Genomic DNA, 18,901 nt, shown 5'->3' with positions numbered 1-18,901 from the left:
TACTATTTATCTGTTGAGACAACCTTGATCTTCCTATCTCCCTGCCCCTGCCTCTACCTCTTGAGTGCTGGGGAAGCAGGCCTGCACTGCCACATCCACTAAGATAGCACTTTCAAATTTACTGGTAAGTGGGGCTGGAGAGATTGCTTTATGGTTGAAAGCACTGGCTGCTCTTCCAGAGGACCAGGGTTCAAATCCCAGCACCTACATGGTGACTCACAACTGTCTGTAAATCCAGCACCAGGTGATCTGATACCCTCTTCTGGCTTCTCTGGACACTTACATGCACATGGTGCACAGACATGTATACAGGTGAAACATTCCAAGACATAAAAATCAAAAAAATTTTAATCAAGTTCACCAATATCTAAATGTTTTAGTCAGAACACCCAGCATGAAAATAATTTAGACACAGTAATATTTCATTACAGTAACAATTTATTAACAAAAGAAATGGCACACTTAGTTCTTTACACAAAGAGGACCTTACAAAATAAGCGATACAAACAATAATCTTCCAGAAGGAAATGATTAACAACTCCCTCTCCACAACAGGAAACACCTCATCCTTGTCTGAAGAATGGCTGAACACTGACTTATGAGGATCAGCATTGAGGCACTTACTTGAATTAAAAAGCCTATTATAAAATACATCATTAATAATAATCAGCCCTTGTAAAGGGCAGTGACAGTGAAACACTTTTGGTAAGGACTGAGAATTCTAGAACATTTACCTGTCTCCATATTGTCTGCATTTGCACACAGTGCTACAAAGGAGAAAAACCAGGCTATGTGGGTAGACTCACACTGCTAAGAAATAGAAGCATCGGGACTCAGAGCCCAGTTTCCTAAATGATTTGCATTAAAGGGGAGGAAACATCTATTTGGTTCTGTGTTTCTTGCTAGGGATGAGGTACAAAATGCAGGATCGTCCCCAGAATAAATTTATACAAGTTTCAGATTCCTAACCTAGCAGCTATGACAGTCTTAGACTACAGTGTCTCCAATAAAAAGATCTGATGCCCTCATTTTCCAGTCTGCACCCTTCAGCACATTCTTATTTTAAACTAAATCATAAGGTGAAAATACATAATCAAAAATCGAATGAAATGTTTATTTGAATTTCTAATTGTATTTAACAGGTTTATTTTAAAATTTCAGTTACAAAATACTTTTGTTAAAAAATAATTCTTAACATTATAAAAATTACCTTATTAAAAATGCCCCTTTCTACATCTAAAGCCTCCATTTCTAAGTTACTATTTAAAAGAGTAATTCAGTTGTATTTTACTTTATGATATAGTCCATAACAAGTCAGCTGGTGTACTGTTTTGTCCTGTTCCATTATAATTTTCAGGCTTAAATGTAGCACCCAAATTTACTATGATCCATGATTATCTAAAATCTTTATACAAAAAAAGAGTTGGAGGACAAATGGGTCTCCAATAGCTAGCTAGGTTTCTTTTTCCTTCCTTTGGCAATGTCTCACCAATTATCTCAGATCGACCTCAAAACTCAATCCTCTTATTCTGGCCTCCAAGTGCCGCACAAATCATCAAGCCCACTGTGAATCTAACAGCTTTCTAAGTAGCATTCACTCTTCCCACAACCTAATTCAAAGTCCAAGTTCAATTTAAAGCATCACTAGAATTAAGAAAAGTTTCCAGAGGAAGAACACAAAAGAACAACAATTGAGGCAAAAATTTAACTCTTATCAATTGGAGAATTCCACTTTTCTGTATGATCAATCTTGCCTGATATACCAGAGTGGCACTGCCTCCAGCTGAAGCCTCAGTCAGATGTCAGCTCAAATACTCTCCACAAAGCATTTCTAAGTCCCCTCTGGGACACTGATTCCCAGACATTTGGGGATATCTTAAGAAGCATTTATTTCCATGCAGAGTGCCTTCAGCTCACCTCTGTCAGTACCTACAAGAAAAAATGGAGTCTACAGAGCTGGAAACCATCACTGTAAATGAAGAGACTTGACCATGAAGTGACTTGAGGGCAATCCCCAAGTCGGCTGCACTCCTTTTTGTATGTTGCACACTGGGATTAATCCTGGCAATGTGTTCTTAAATGCTCAACTATCAGGAACACCTCCACAAAGGATCACTGTTTTGGCTAGAATGTAGCCCGGAGCATTAGTCTAATGAACTCATCTATCACCTCCATGCAGTCTCCGCTATTAGCTGTGCTGGAAACTTTGTATCCATCGTACCTCTTCCACTGACCCTGCTTAAAATTAACTAGGCACCTGTCAGTCTTACCCTGTCTGAGATGCAGAAGGCACTGCGGCTCACAGAGAAGAACAGCATTCCTGAGTAGGCCCACCCAGACTTGTAGCCACACTTTGGCTACAACCTGAGAATTGTGATTCTTAGCTCTTTGGAGCTTTGGTGAAACTGGGATTCTCCCCTTTTAGAAACAGAGCCTATTTCTGACTTTGCTCTTAGAGGTGTGCTTCTGAATCCTGACTACTCTAGGGTTTGCCTGGACAGGGGCCCTGTCTAGCCACGTCTGTTTCTTTCTGGTCAGATAAGAGTTTTCAGTGATCTACCTTTTTACTCTTAGAGCTGTTCTTTGTATAGCAGGTCTGCATACACACTAGCACACTGCATCTTTACCCACCTGTTACCCTAGCACATGGAGGTGGAGGCAGGAAGACCAATAGCTCACAGTCATTCTCTGCTACTTAACATGCTTGAAGCCAGCCTGTGCTACATAAGGCCTTGTCATAAAATAGAGACATGTCCACTGTGTATTTCAATTAAATGATAGCCATTTAACAACATTTAGGGTTCTACATCTCTGTAAACAGTCAGAAAATATTTTACATGTTCAGAGTGAGCAAGATAACTTTTCTGAACATGTACAAAGCATTAAAAAGCAAGTGAAAATAGCGTTTGTTGTTGTTTTCAGTTGTGATGGTAAATTAGTCTTTGGTTCTAGATTTGATTCCTTCAAATATCAACAATCAAAATCAATTTTAATGTTTGATGTGGGGAAGGTGTCAACCCAAATCAGGCAGAGGCAACAGATTCTAGTGCAATCGTGTTCTTTTAAATGGCTGTTAACAGCAGGGTCCTGACAAACACAAACCACAACATAACTCGAGAATTTGCTAATGCATGTGTAAAACTCCAGAACCGATTAGAGCCACACTGTGAACTTACATGTCAGCAAAGGGCAAACAATTTCTAAATACTGAACTAAAATTCTTTTTCTATGCTGGTGTTGAATAGACTATAGAGTTATCTTAATCATGTGCTTTAAAAAAATGTGCATGCATGTGCTTGTGTGTCTCCCACAGGAGTCCGGAGAAGGTCAGATCCCTTGGAGCTACAGTTACAGGTTGTTGTGAGCTGCCTAATGTGGGTGCTGGGAACTGAACTTGGCTCCAAGAACAGCAAGTACTTCTGACTCCTGAGCGTCTCTCCAGCCACTGCTAAACACGTACCTGCTGGTTTGTCACTAAGTATTAAACACTTGTAACAGTCTTAATTCCAACACGGCTTGAGGAAAGGACAAGAGGGATTTTAAAAATTGACTAGAACAGAGTGATTTTACACTTACTCATAAAGCTAGAGAGAGAAAAGAACAAGCAAGCAGCAGTTAGCATTTCTGAAATTCTAAGACGGAGTTCACGAGGGATGTCAAAATCCTCAGCAATGTGGATTTTATCAATGTAACAACCAGAAATCCACATTTTCAACTAAAACTTTTGTTTTGTTTTTCAAGACATGGTTTCTCTGTGTAGCCTTGGCTGGCCTGGACTCACTTTGTAAAGCAGGCTGGCCTCGAACTCACAGAGACCTACCTGCCTCTACCTCCCTGAGTGCTGGGATTAAGGCATGTGCCACAGCACCCAGCTTACTCTGAAACTTTCATTATGATCATTGAAAGGTATTCCTTCAATAGAAAAACAACAGGGGCAGTTTTTGGAGTGTGTGTGTGTGTGTGTGTGTGTGTGTAAAATCTTTAAAAGCATTCTACTTCATTAGGTTCATTGCATAGAGTTTGCTTCCCATAAATATTTAAAATTGTTTGGCACATAAGAACAGGCTAAAAAATGATTTTATATTTTAGAAATTGTTACTTTAATGACTTGGCCAAATATTTTAATCTCATGAAAGTTAGTCCTGTATCCTTATTTGGAAGAGTCTTTTTCTGAAGAAACTACTCAATTCATAGCCTATGGCCCCCAGTAAAGCTAGGGCTCTATGAAAGTCCCAAGACCTCCTGCATACAAGTTAAAACTGGCCACTGGTATCAGTATCTATTGTATAACAACAGGGTGTGTGGCAATACTTGTTGATGTTTACTTAAGCATCAACACTGTTCTCACAACCATTGCAAAATAATTATGGATGTCCTTTTGGAAGCACTCTATCACCCCTAGTCTTCTACAAACAGCCACTTCTATTTAAGAAAGACTACCAAGCCCCAACAAATCCTTGCTAAAAAACTACTGTGGTAGGTTGGTCATAGTGGTGGCATTTTAAAAGGGGAACTCATTTATTCTTTTTTTATTTTATTTTTTTGCAATATCTTCTTGAATGTGCACCACAAGCCCATTTACAGTGCTGTGAGAAGCTGCCGAATCAATATTATGCTTTCCCTGACACTACTGCCACTGATGTTCAAAAACGCCAACTTAAGACAGATTTCAGGGAAAAGCACCAGAATAAGTCAGTGGTGAAAAGGAGCTTAACAGTAGACAAATTCTCAGAAATAACGATGGAGGTGAAGCAAAGACAAAGACTTCCACTGCCATTCTGATTTTGAAGTCGCTTTTTACCTGCCTGTCCTATAAAAAGGCATGCCTGATACATCTGATGTCTACAGTGAGGGTTCTGTACAATATCAGGCTAGCTGTGAGGGTCAGATTCTCTTATGAGACTATGCCATAGTTCCTGAATGAAGAAGAAGAAAGATGTGACTTCCAGCAATCAGCCAGTGATCTTGCTGCTGTCTGGGCAGAAACACCAATAGAAAAAAAAAAAAAGAAAAAGAAAAAAGAAAAACACCAATAGGGACAGAAATGTCTTGCTAGGCCCTCATGCTTCATGCTTCTCGACTACCAGAGCCAAGCAAAGGCTCCATTGTGTGTAAACCAAACTCCAACTTTACCTCTGCCTGCTGGAGGACAGTTCAGATGTACAGTCTCTAAGGTAAGGTGGTTAAGTTTGGGGTCTGCTTTACAGTTGTTTATTGTACCCCCAAAATGCTTACCTCCATGAAAGCCTGAAGCCACAACATTTTCTTTTTGATTCCACCCAATTATTTTACTGCAGGTGAGAATCTAAAAAAGTTATTAGCTTCAAAGGAGAACTATTTCAAGTGTGCACCACTATCTCTTTTCACAGTAGAAAATGTTGCACACTGAAACTGGCAAGATACTCTTCTTCCTTTTATTACCTTTCTCAGTCACCAGAAAGACTCAGACCATTGAGAACACACACTCCTTTCTGCTTCTGAGAGTCCACTGCAAAAGCCACTGCTTCAGACAAACTGTAGAAGAGAAGATTTTCTTCTTCCTTTTTGCAGTATTCTCCTCTGGTCAAGGAATCCTTCACAGAAGGATTGCATTGAGCCAATAAAACTTGAATACCAACAGCTTCATAATCCCGGCGAACTTCTTTCAGTGTGTTGATCCCTGCTGTATCTAAAAACTCTATTGCACTGCAGTCAATCACAACAGTGTGCAGCTCCAAGGGATCATGGGAAAGCTGCACTGAAACATCATCGGGGATCCCACTGAAAGTCACTGTTTCCTCTTTGAGTCTCCTCTTTGCTGCCTTCTTCCAAGCTGCCTTTACCAAGACTGGGTTTAGAGTTTTTTTGTACAAAGCTGACTTAAAGCATTCTTTGTTTATGTAGTAGAGAGGGGCTATAAAGCGGAAAACCTTGATGCCTGGCTGAGTCTGAAGGTTCTTGTAGGCGGAAATTGATTCAAAGGTTTCAGACTCTTCTTCCACACCAAGCAGTGAAAACTTTGGCTTCTGAGTACGGAGGATCACACAAAACATAGAGAAACAAACCCCAACAAGCAGGCCGATTTCAGTGCTTAGCAGAGCAGAGGACAGCATAGTGACGACCCAGATCACTGTGTCCATTCTGCTGAGCCTCCACATCTTCGGGAGGTCCCTAAACTTAAGAAGGGCACCCCGGAGGTTTACAATAGTGATCACAGCAAGGACACATTTCTGAAGGGAATAGAATAAAGGAGCTATTACCAGAAGAACCAAAAGAAGAACAAGGGCTGTCACTATAGCCGACAGCTGGGTCTGGCAGCCTGTTGACTCTTTAACCAGTGTCTTTGCAAGAGCTGCACTAGTAGTTATGCAGTGGAAGAAGGAAGGTATGATATTGCAAAAGCCAATGGCATACATTTCTTGATTTGCTTTGACTGTGTAGCCATGTTTCTTGGCAAACATCTCAGAAAGTGATACAGTGATAGCAAAACCAATGATAGAAATAGCTATTGCATCTACAGCCACATTAGGAACTAGGCTCCAGTCAGGCGCTTTAGGTGGCATAAACCCAGTGGGAATTTTCCCAGCAATACTGGAATTGTAATTCTCATTTAGTTTTCCAAAATGAGACGCTAATGTGGCTGCCACAACGACAATGAGTTCGATTGGAATTGGTGCCTTGAGCCGGGACTTGAAGTGTTCATTGAGTTCTTTGGTTGGCAGAAGGACCAAGAAACACAAAAGGCTGGTGATAAGATCACAGACATTGGTCTTATGGATGTTTCTGAAGATGTGGATCCAGGTAGTGATGACTGAGCCTACACCATTACTTCGAGGAAGGCTCAGCCCAAGGAGGTACTTGGCCTGAGATGTGAGAATGGTGAAGGAGGCACCAGTGACAAACCCACTCAGCAAGGCGTCTGAGAGGTAGACAGAGACAAAACCCACTTGAAAGAAGCCCATTGCTACCTGGAAGGGAGCATATACAAGTGTTAAGCAGAAATGGGAACGAGCTCCTCAGCTTCATACTACCCCAGCCTTCCTTGCTCAGCTACAAATCAGGAGTTTCACTGAGTGTCGGAGCTAAAAGAAATGCAACCACACATTACAGTTTTCATGTCACTAGACAGGGAAGCTTGCCTAAAGTCATACTCATTAGCCCAACTATAAAGAGGGCTTGGGATTTCTACCTTATTACAATAATTTAATTTAAAACTAGAACACTGTTCAGATCACTTCCAAAAAGAATTGCTTTCAAGGTTCCAAACAAATATATATAAATTCAAATTAGAGCCAGGGAGTAGTGGAACACACCCTTAATTCCAGAACTCAGGAGGCAGAAACAGGTGGATCGCTGTGAGTTCAAGGCCAGCCTGATCTACAGAGCGAGTTCCAGGACAGCCAGGGCTACAGAGAGAAACCTTATCTCGGGGGTCAGGGGGAGGATATATTACCATAAAATCGAAGGCTTTTATTTTTGGAGGCAAGGTCTCATGGTCCCAGGGTATTCTTGAACTTTGCCAAAGATGACTCAAAACTCCTTAACCTCCTGCCTCCATCTCCTAAATGCTAGTATTATAGGCATGCACCACAATAATAACAGAAAGAAATTTTAACTAGTAGAAAAACTAGGTTCACATCAAAACTGAATCCTACTCTGTAATACCTGTGAGTTATCAATAATGCTAGATCCTTCTCTGCCCTCATCCTCAGAATTCTGTTACCTCTTCCTTTCCTTGGTGAGATACGCTAAGAAGAAAGCCAGCGTGGACTCTAGGGAACACAACCCATCACCCCCTTCTCTCTCTCCCAAGTACCAAATAAAGCCAGCTATTCTTCCCCTCCCTTTCCTGGCTCTTAATGCCAGTAATAGAGAACAGGTTAGGTTTAACATTGGTATTGATTTTTAGATGCTAAAAGGCAGGGGCATAATCATATCAGCAGATTAGCAGGTTCTATGAGACTTAAGGTTTTTTTTAGGAGAAAGTGGGAGTGTGCATGGGATGGCGGGAGTATGCGGGCTGCTGAGCCGAGGCCCACGGGGGTGGGGGCTAAACTATAAAGAAGGCCCAGGTAAGAGACACAAATCCACGTGGTATGCCACGCAGAGCCTGCCTGCTTCGGCAGCATCTCCACCTCCCCTTAGCTGAAGGCTGGATGGATTCTGCAGAATTGTTTGTAGCTTAGTTCTCTTCTCTCCCTCTTATTTTCTGTCTTTCAAAAATAAGTCTTTGGAACTTTGAAGAAAAAGGGTCATAAACTACCAGAGTTTACATAGCTAAAATAAATTAGTGTCCAATGCACTGTTCTTAACAAGGACCTAAAAGTTTCCAGCAAGAGGGAAACAATTGTTTGACTTAAAAGGGACAATGACAACTGTAAGATGCTTACAGTCAAGAACAAAGCCCCAAACCACTGTGAATGTGTCAAAATCCAAAGGAATTTTTTCTTTACATGCTAATTTTTAGCTTCATTTTATTAAAATGTCTGCATTTCTTGCATTGACTTGCAAAGAAAACTATCATGCCGTTAATGAATGTCAAGTTGCCACATCTAAGTTCATACATTTTATATTTGAAAATGTGTTCATAGCAAATTAAATTATTTTCTTCCAAAACAAAACTGTATTGAAATAAATATTTCCTCTGTGGAAAAAAAAAAAAGGTTTTAATTTGTAATTGTTTCTCTTCGCTGGTACAGTGATGGTCCTTAAGTTTTTCTCTCCCTCTTTATCAATCCAAGAGAGTGATTAAATTTAGCACAAGTCTCTCACTAAAGTAGCTATTCTTACGGAAAACGAGCTAGCAATAATTCCAACAATTCTGGCATTCCTCTTCTCCCTTCCCTACTCCCTTTCCCATTCTATTTCCCTCTGTCTGACTATTCATGGTGATTTTGCCAATAATCAGCTACACATAATCTTAAGCAAACTTACTGTTTCCAACATAGAAAGTTAAAACTGTTCCTTATGTAAAATTAGACCCTTCTTGGTCTAATTTTTTTTTTTTTTTTTAATAAAAATCTGACTGTCGCTGCTTAAGAGGCAAACTGGGAAGATGCAGGAAAGCCAGCCCTAGTTTACCTGTGACTTGTACAGTTTGGCTTTGGGTTCTACCATTCATCTATTCAGCACACAGTAAGTAGCGCCTTTGTTACAACCCCTAACAACCTTCACACCAGAGATTTTGTGCGTAATGACTGTTAGTTAGGTCGCTGTCCCTCTTTCTCCTTCCTCTTGTGTCTCAGGATTTCACTACATAGTCCTGGAACTTGCTATGAAACCAGGCTGGTCTCAAACTCAGAAGTCCTCCTGGCCCTGCCCCTGCCTCTGTGCTGGACTAACACACCTAGCCTAACCGTTCACCATTTCTTACCTGATAAACTCCAGCCAAGAATGTCACAGTGCTGCCAATTTTAATTGCATAACAACTTCGGTCACAAAGTCCATCTAATGTATGGTTTACTACCACACATCCATTTGAAGCCATGGCTAATGAAGACGATGCAACAGCAATGTCAGGGCAGGCTTTATGTAGTTCTCGGTCAACTACCTCACCAATCATAAGGCACAGTATTCCAAAAATACCCACAGAGATGTGGCGGGAGGTACCAAATAGGAAATAAATGATGCTGGCAAAAAACGATGTATACAGACCATAGACAGGTTCTTGACCAGCCAATAGGGAGTAAGCAATAGACTGGGGCACCAGTAGTATGCCCACAATTAGGCCAGACATCACATCACCTAAAATATTTTTCTTCAGATCATATTTTGGGAGCCACCGCAAAACAGGAAGGAAATCAAAAATCATATTTCTGACTTTGGTTGAGCTACACTGGCAATTCTTCTGCAGCTTTCTGATGACAAACTGTTTGATGTTAATATCTGGTTTCTCATGAGGTTCCATGTGGATCCTACGATAAGGTCTGCATCCATCATTGGTCTCAAGCTGCTTAAAATCAGTGCTTGACTTCCTTTGAGCCTCCAGGGGGACCTCAGATGGAAGATTGTAGGATTCTTCAGGTAAGTCCCTCAGTGAGAGGTCATGTTGCTCGTTATTTTCTGAAGACATTTCTGGAGATAGATGGTTTCCTTCCTACCCCAGAGAAAATATAAATATTAGATTACAAAATAGTTCTCAGTGCTCACATATATTAGCAATCCTACTTATCATTTGTGAGGTTAAAGAATTCCATTTGGGGGTAGGCTTTTTCTTTTGAGACAGGGCTCACTATATAGTATTGGCTGATCTAGAACTTGTTATGAAGACCAAGCTAGCCTCAAACTCACAGAGGTCCACCTGTCTCTGCCTTCTTCATATTAGAATTAAAAGCATGGGCTACTATGCCCAGACTGTGGAAGTAGACTATAAACAGCATTGGTTGGTACAGAACTTCTCAAGAAAGTTAACTATTAAGGATTCTTCTGTGTATCCTGGATGCCCTGAAGATTTTTTTTAAAAAAAAAAAAAAGTATGAGGACCAGGTAGTGGTGGCACATGCCTTTAATCCCAGCACTTGGGAGGCAGAGGTAGGCAAATCTCTGTAAGTTTAAGGCAAGTCTGGTCAGCAGAGCTAGTTCTAGGACAGCCAGAGCTACACAGAGAAACCCTGCCTCAACCCCCGACCCCCAAAGCATGAGGGCAGCCTTTCTCCTTTCCATATGCTACCAGTGGTCTTTACAGGCTTAGTAGTTGTCCAGAACTTATACTTGGAAGATATACAAGTAACCCTACATCTCTGGCCCCTAAACTACAGATCTAGGGCCAAAGAACCTACCTATCACTAGGAACTAGAACAAAACAAAACAAAACAAAAAGATAAAAATAACAAAAAAGACAACAAAGGGTCTTAACAATAAAAGTAAAAGAGCCAGGCTCTGAAAAGAGCAGAGTAACCATATACAGGTCATAAATAGTTTTGCATAAGCTATGAGCTTGGCCTAGCATAACCATCTCTCTGTCAAGGCCTCAATCATTCCATAAAATCCATCTGAAATGGTACCATTACTACACAGCACCAACAAATCCCTTAGTCCAAATGGATTAGTTCTTCCTCTGTGTCCTGTGGAATTCTGTACCTATTAAACCAAGCAGGACCCTCTGCAGCTCCTGCAGGAAAGGGCATGCCATTCTGTCTACCAGTGTGATCACCACCAACTATAACACTGAGATTGCAGGTTTATAGAAATGTTTAAAGAACAAACACATTGTGATTCTGCCAAATACAGACATAATAGAGGAAGAACTCAGTATGGACCCTGTAAGGTTCTATAGACCTAGGTGTCACTAAAGTATGATAATCTAAGAGCCCCTATCCTGTTCAAGAACACAAGATAAAAAAAAAATTATTCATGTTTGTTTACTGGGGTTGAACAAGAGAAAAGTAGTAACTATTTTGATGGGTCTTCAGAAATACAGAAGGGGAAAAGGCAGAACCAGAAGACACTGACCCTGAGCAAGTCAAACAGAGTAGTGGGCTGGTTTTCAACACAGCATCTGTCTTCTTACTTCCAGCTCTCCTGAGCCTGCTGGGTGACTTTCTGTCTGGGACAGCCTTTGGTCAAGAGGCTTTTCTAAACCTAAGGTAAGAAAAAGAAACATTAAAGCACTACAACTAATAATAACCAGATCTAAATTTCACCTCTATGGCTGCTATAGACAAAAAAAAAAAAAAAAAAGAAGAGTAAAAACAAATTAGAAAAAAAGAGCCAAATAAAAGTACTAAAAATGAGAAAAACAATAAAAATGACGCATTCCTTTGACCAGCTCACCAGTAAATTGGATTGTTAAAAAAAGAATCAACGGATTCAAAATATAGCTCACAGAAATTACCCAAACTTAAAACATCTTAACAAAAAAGAAAATGTTATATATTCAAGAGTTTGGCACATCCAAGAGTTTGGTATGTGGCATATCAAAGTATTTAAACATAGAATTTAAACTCCCAAAGAATAAGACATAAGAATAAGAATAAGACAATGGGCAGAGGAAATATCTCAAAGTACAATGGCCAAGAATTGTTCAACACTCATGAAACACTGAAGTAGAGGTCCAAGAATTGTCAGAATACCCAGAAGGACAGAAACACAGGAATTACAGTACATGTCTGGGATTCGATGGAAGCTAGAAGATGATTTCTTTAAAGCAGTAACTTTTAACCCAAAAATCCACACTGAAAAAAATCCTTTAAAAGATGGAGACCCTGAATTTATTACCAGCAGATCAGCATGTGTCTACATGTGCACGAGTGAGAGAGCATGCTTGTACCCTAGGGAGATTTCTTAAAATATCTATTAGGAGGGTGTTTAACTTTAAATATACCAATTTTGGATATAAAATTAAAAAAAAATGACTACGTAGCCTTGGCTGATCTGTTATTTATCATGTAGAACAGGCTGACTTCAAACTCGAGATGCACTTGCCTTTGCCTCCTGAGTTCTGGGATTAATGGTGTGTGCTACCATGCCCAGCTTGATTTTTATTTTATTTCATGTTTATGTGTGCTTTGCCTGCATGTATGATATGCCACATTTGCCTGACTGCATTTTTTTGCAGTCAGTGCCTGTGGAGCCCAGCAGAGGGCATTGGATCCTCTGGAAATGGAGTTACAGAGGCTTGTAAACCATCATGTGGGTGATGGGAATTGAATTTAGGCTCTCAGGAAGAGTAACCAGTGTTCCTGACTGCTAAGCCATCTCTTTTATACCCAATAATCAAGTTCTTACAGCTGTCATTTGTTTAAAAAAAAGAAAAGACTACAGAGCTATATAGCTTTGAGTATATAGCTCAGCGGTGGAACTATAATACTAATCCAACAGTCCATAGGCATCTGCAAAGAAAACCATTGAAGAGTAAAGAAGAGGAGCTAAAGCAATTTACAGAGATGGAGATCACATGAGTATGTATGCCTAGTCTCATAAAACAGCTTTTTACAACTTAACCTTTACCAGGGTCAGTTATTTTCCTCTCATATGCAACAGTTTTTTACTTTTTCCCCCCAAAGTGTAAAAATCATTAAGTCAGAGCATTGCACACATAGACATGCAGCTCAAGCATTACAACACTGTTCGCACTGATAATTAGGTCCTGAATTTTGTGTCCACTAGGACACAAAGATTGTATGGGGACTAGAAGCTTCTAAGACTAGGCCTAGGTTCGCAGACAGAAGCAGCAAGCCTCCAAGATGACAGGGAATAAAATTTACTTGAACAGCGTTGCAAACTGGTCTAGCCACTCTGAAAATCAGCATGGTGAGTTCTTTTTTTTTTTTTTTTTTTTTACAATTCCAGACATGGTGAGTTCTTAAAACCTACAAATTAATCTGCCCTATGACTCAGCTACGTTAATCCTTGGCAAATGCTTGAAGGACTCAACACCCTACTACACAGCTGTTTACTTAACCTGAGCTGGATCTAGTCTGGGCAGGACTACTGGCTGGTTCCCTCCCTTGGCACCTTCTGATATTATGAAAGCTAGTACTCAGGGAGGACTTATTTCCCAGTTATGTTCATTGCTGCTCTATTCACAATAGACAGGGACTGAAAACAACCTCAATTTCCTTCAACATAAGAATGGACAATAAAAATGTGATTCATATACAAAATGGAAGAGTATTCAGCTGTAAAGAAAATGAAATCATGAAATTTTCAGGTAAATGGATGGAATTAGGAAATAGTATGTTTTTCTAATACATGGTAACCCAGGCCCAAAAGACAAACCACGTTCTCTCTCATCTGTGGTTTCTAGCACCAAATCTTCAGGTGTAAATATATAAAACCTGGAGTAACTGTAGAAACTGGCAAATTCAAAAGGGATTCTAGGGGGAGGAGGTGGAGCCCTAGAGAGGGAAATAGCAGGATACAGGTTTCAAATTGTTGGTCAGTGTGATGGTTTGAAGAGATATGGTCCCTATAAACCCATGTGTTTGAATGCTTGGTCCATAGGGAGTGGCACTATTAGGAAGTGTGGCCTTGTTGGAGGAAGTATGTCACTGTGGGAGTGGGTTTTAAAGTCTCCTATGCTCAAGTTACACCCAGTGTGGCACAGTCTCCTTCTGCTGCCTACAGGTCACGATGTAAAGTTCTCAGTTCCTTCTCCAGCACCACATCTGTCTGCATGCGATCATGTTTCCCAACATGATGATAATGGACCAAACCTCTGAAACTGTTTGACAGGCCTACAGTAAATGGTTTCTTTTGTAAGAGTTGCCATGGTCATGGTGTCTCTTCACAGCAATAAAACCATAAGTAAGATAGTCAGGGAGTCCAAGCGTCACCCAAAACAAGACAGGCTACCGCTGCTTCCCTTTGCTGCCTCCCAGTATTGCTGCCAACACTGTGCACTTCAGACACAGGACCCAGAGGATCTGAGCTTTTTCTGACCTGAAACCATCCTCCCTGAGGACTAGCTTCCATGGAACCATGCAAGCTTCCAAATGAGGAAAACAACTAACACTCTTACCCAGCTGTGATTCCTGTGAACCACAATGATCACTATAGCAAGCTATCCCTAAGGATGCAATAATTGCACACATATCTTGGTGGTATCCATCAGCCATCTAATTGGACTTAAGGAGGAATTTATGCCTAACACTGTAAACCTAGCCAACTATGTAGGGCTAGTGAAGTCATGAATCTCAGAGGAGGACCTACTATCACCAGTTTAATCCAGCATAATTCCTAACTGCATTCTAAATACTTACTTATCCTATGCCCACAAATAAGTGTAGCTTTCACTCCTTATAATGAAGCTCCTCTTTGCAGAGGATAAATGCAACTACAGAAAACCATAACAGGTGAAAAATGCAGAGAACAACTGATTGTGGAGTGTCTAGTGCCCAATGGAAACATCTACAACACAACTCCTGCACCTAATGCTCATGAACACTCTGGAAGAAGGGGAAGACTGTCAGAGCCAGAAGACTGGGAAGTCTGCTGTGAGATCGGAAAGGAAGCTTCATTCATGAAACCTCAACAGCTGCCTAAACAAGACCTGAACAAAGATGACACCTTGTTCATAGAACAAGAAAGGAGGAACTCTCACTGAGTCCTATTCCTAGACAAAACTACAGGCAACCAAGGAATTAGTCTTCCCCGGGGATAAGCCTCCAAATGGGTTTCCAATACCAAACCGTCAGCCCTTAAATCATATACATATAAGTAACACTAAACAGACTCAGCATATTGTGTAGGCACTGTACCTATATATTTATGCATCTATAGGCATATGTAACAATAATAATTAAAAAGAGGGCAGAAATTTGAGAGGAAGTGAGGGGGTAATGGGTTTGAAGGGAAGAAATCAAGGGGAGGAAATGATAAATTTCCTTAATTAAATTTTTAAGATTCAAATGTATAGTCGTGTGCATATATGTGCATGCTATAGTGTACATGCCTTTTAATTTAAAAATTTATTACTCTATGGATACATGTATGGTCCTGTGTGTAGGCGCATGAGTGTTTGGGCTGGGGACAACTCTGTGGAATCAGTTCTCTTTCCACCTCCTTCCACCTTTACATGAGTTTTGGGGATTGAACTCAGTAACTCAACTTATACAGCAATTGCCTTTACCCACTAAACCACTTTGATGGCCCTCCACTTTATTTTCTGAAACAGGGTCTCTCACTGAACCTAAAGCTAACAGTGTTAGCAAGGCTGGCTGGCCAGTGAGCTCCTGAGATCCTCCTCTCCACCTCCCATGACACTAGCAGGGATCATGGCCAACTATTACATAGGTGCTGAGGATCTGAACTGATGCCCACCTACTTGCACAGTTAGCACTCTTACCCACTGAGCCATTTCCCCAGCCCTCCATTTCTTATATGTATGCACCACTAAAATATTCTTTCATTTTCTATTAGGAGCAACAATATGAAATTTATTTCTGTGTTATAATCTGAATCTGGTTAACATTAATTAACCTCCCAGATCCACGCTCTGGCTTCCTTCATAGTTTCTTGTTTGTTTTCTTCTAGCTGGAATGTCCTTCCCCAATTATATTCACAATTTGTTCTTTTTGTTTTCCTCAAATGTCACCTTACCAATCAGTTCCTTACTAAACACAGTATGTAACGTAGCACCCTCACTATCTCTATCTGCCTCTAAGAGCCATCCCCTTCTCTTTGGCTTGGTATCATCCCTTGGCCCTTTTGCCAACCCATATTATATATTCACTTTTAAAAGATTCATTTTAATCATGTGTATTTGTGTTTGTGTGCGCACGCACACACACACACATAGGTGAATGAGTACACGTGGCCCTGTAGTGGGGTATGAGATCCTCATCAGTTACAGGTGGTTGCTAGGCGCCCATCATAACTCAAGTCCTCTGCTAGAGCAGTCTATTCTCTTAATCACTGAGCCATCTTTACAGCCCTTTGCCTATTTTGTTTAAGCTGAACCTCAAGTTGCTTGTACTATACCTATTAAGTGCTTTACAAGTATTTGTAAAGTGGATGCATAATAGTGTAAGAGCTTTGTGGGAAGAAAAGGGAAATTATTTCCTTTATTCTCAATCTAACTCGCCAAGTGTGTGCACCTCTTTCCACGATACACTACAACCAAGCCTATATCAAAACCACTACAGTTTGGTAAGCATCTGCTTGGGTTTTTGCTCACTCAAAGTTTATAACGTCTACCTTTTTTGTTGTTGTTGCTTGAGACATGGTTTGTATGTGTAGCCTTGGCTGTCCTGGGTTTGCTTTGTAGACCAGGCTAGTCTCAAACTCAGAGATCTGCCTGCCTCTACCTCTGCCGGAATTACAGGAGTGCACCACTGTGCCCAGCTACAATATCTGTTAGAATACAATAGCTAGAATACAATTTGCAGATCTCCAAAGCCCTGAATATGTTCATCTCTAGCTTTTCCTCTAGGAGGCAGCATGTCACAGTACTGTAGAATGATTTTTCGGAATAGATTGCTGATAGAAATGCAGATTCTTGGGCCTGCCCCTGCCAATCATAGGAAACAGAAGCCTGTTTGTGAGAGCAATGCAGAACTAATGCGCCTGTGACCACGGCTGACAAATCATTCAGATCCTAGCTACTGATCAACAGCTTTATGGTCCTCAGTGAAAACTACTGGACATCATTTCTGACCTGTAAAATGGAGAGATTACCAAGTTTCTCACACAAGTGAGGAGCTCAGAATAGTGCGGTGCACAAGAGAGAAGTAGTTATGCAGTATAGAATAGTTCGTGGCCTCTGTCTCTTGCAATCCTTAACATTCCTAAATGAGCCTCTTTTTTTTTTTTTTTTTTTTTACTGATCTAATTTTCAAAAAATAAGACTTTCTTCTGTATCCAACACACTATATCATATTGGTTCTAGATGTCCCATAATGAATCTTGGGGTTAGAGTTACGAGTATAGTTCAAAAGAATACTTGGGGGAGGACTTAAGTTCAATCCCCAGCACCCGTACAGCTAAAAAGAGCCCTAGGGAAAAGAGGAAAAAACAGCACTAGTATAGTGCCAGAAAGGGAATTTGGACTCCAAATACTTCTAAATCACTGGTGAACCCCAATTTGTGAGAGAAAAGGATGCAGCTGACATCGCACTGGGCAGAGGTGTGGTTCGCTTACTAGCTCTGCCAGGGACTTGTTCTGTCGTTTTAGGTGTCTTCTCGGTGTGTCCGTCCACCTAGCCACTGAAAGAACCCCAACTCCCGCGAGTGTAAAAGGATTTCTGTTACTGACTTTTGCACCTAACTACAAGTGGAAGGTGGAGATGGTCCCTTCGTCCAGCTTGGGCACATCAGGTCCGAGGCGGCTGGGCTAGCACTGGGCCACTGCAGACGCCCCGCAGACCGTGGCGCTCCCCTCCCGCCTCCTTCCTCACCTTAAGGCTCCCGGCTGTCCTACACCGGCTCCCGCGGCGCGTCCACCCGCAAGACTGGGCTGCGGGGACGCCGCCGCATGGGCACAGGCAGCCCGGCCGCGGGCGAGCCTCCCTTTAAACCCCCGGCCACGGTCCCCGCCCATGGCCCAGCCCCGAGGCCCCGGTCACCGGCGGAAAGGTGCGGAAGGAGCCCTGTGAGCGCCGCGGCGTGGCAGTGACGTGACTTGGCGGCGCGGCCGCGGGCCAATCACCTAGGCCGGCCGGCGGACGCCCCGCCCCTCGGCATCTCGCCTTCTCACGATTGGCTGTCCTGGACTCCTTGCCACGCGTCAAAGTCGGTGAATCATCTGTAGTTCCCGCGTTGTACTGCGCGGACTCGCACCGGCCTGGCGGGCGGCGGCAGACCCTGAGAGCACACCCCGAGCCCGGTTTGTTTCTGAAGGTTCTTGCCCCTCTGAAGGCTCATTCTCCACCCTTGAGCTCAATAACCAGAGGGTGCTTTTAAAGTTGTAAATGAAAGTGTGAAGATAAATAGGAAATTTCACCTTGTTAACACCTTCCTGGTTTTCCAAAATCGTTAGGGAAAAAGTCAAATGGTCCCTGTGCTGGCCCGACCCCAATAGTTAGCACACGGAGGAGAGCCCTGTGTTTCTGCACCCCACGTGCTGGGATTAAAGATGTGCACTCACATGGCCCAACACAATACAGTCTTCAAAGCTTGAGGAAATACTGTATTATGATTTTTCTCCCTTTAAAATACTTAATGCTTTAAACGTTTTTCTTTATAACATTTACTTTAGGCTGTGGTAGAGGGTACATGTGTGACGGTCTAATCTGTTCTCTCCTACCATGAGGATCCTGGAATCAGTTTATCAGGCTTGACAGCAAGCACTTTTCCCTACTGAACCATCTCAAGGCCCGGTCTTTTGTTTTTGCTTGCTTGTTTGTTGGTGCTGCTGCTGTTCTTTTTGTTTGCAGCTCAGGCTGTTCTTGAACTCATAGTAATCCTGCTTCGGCTTTCCAAGTGCTGTGATGACAGGCATGAACCACCACACCTGGCTGTGATTCCCTTTGTATGGTGAGGA

General features: G+C 41.7%; 1 protein-coding gene and 1 long non-coding RNA gene across 2 annotated transcripts; one reads left to right on the top strand and one right to left on the bottom strand.

The window, feature by feature from the left end:
- Positions 1–420: 420 nt before the first annotated feature.
- Positions 421–11,559, bottom strand: Slc26a2 (solute carrier family 26 member 2). Its single transcript, XM_021633713.2, has 3 exons — positions 11,431–11,559; positions 9,353–10,075; positions 421–6,947 (listed from the first exon to the last, which is right to left on the bottom strand). Exons 2-3 carry the CDS (start codon positions 10,049–10,051, stop codon positions 5,427–5,429), a joined length of 2,220 nt encoding a protein of 739 aa, XP_021489388.1. The 5' UTR covers positions 10,052–10,075; positions 11,431–11,559; the 3' UTR covers positions 421–5,426.
- LOC132652294 (uncharacterized) lies at positions 9,882–17,821 on the top strand. Its single transcript, XR_009589784.1, has 3 exons — positions 9,882–10,002; positions 11,495–11,564; positions 17,594–17,821. It is a non-coding gene; the product is annotated as an uncharacterized LOC132652294 (long non-coding RNA).
- Positions 17,822–18,901: the final 1,080 nt, after the last annotated feature.

Source organism: Meriones unguiculatus, chromosome 2 (genome assembly GCF_030254825.1).
Source record: "Meriones unguiculatus strain TT.TT164.6M chromosome 2, Bangor_MerUng_6.1, whole genome shotgun sequence".
NCBI classification, from domain to species: Eukaryota; Metazoa; Chordata; class Mammalia; order Rodentia; family Muridae; genus Meriones; species Meriones unguiculatus.
Note: the sequence above shows the minus strand (reverse complement) of the source record. Positions and strands in the feature narration are given on the sequence as shown.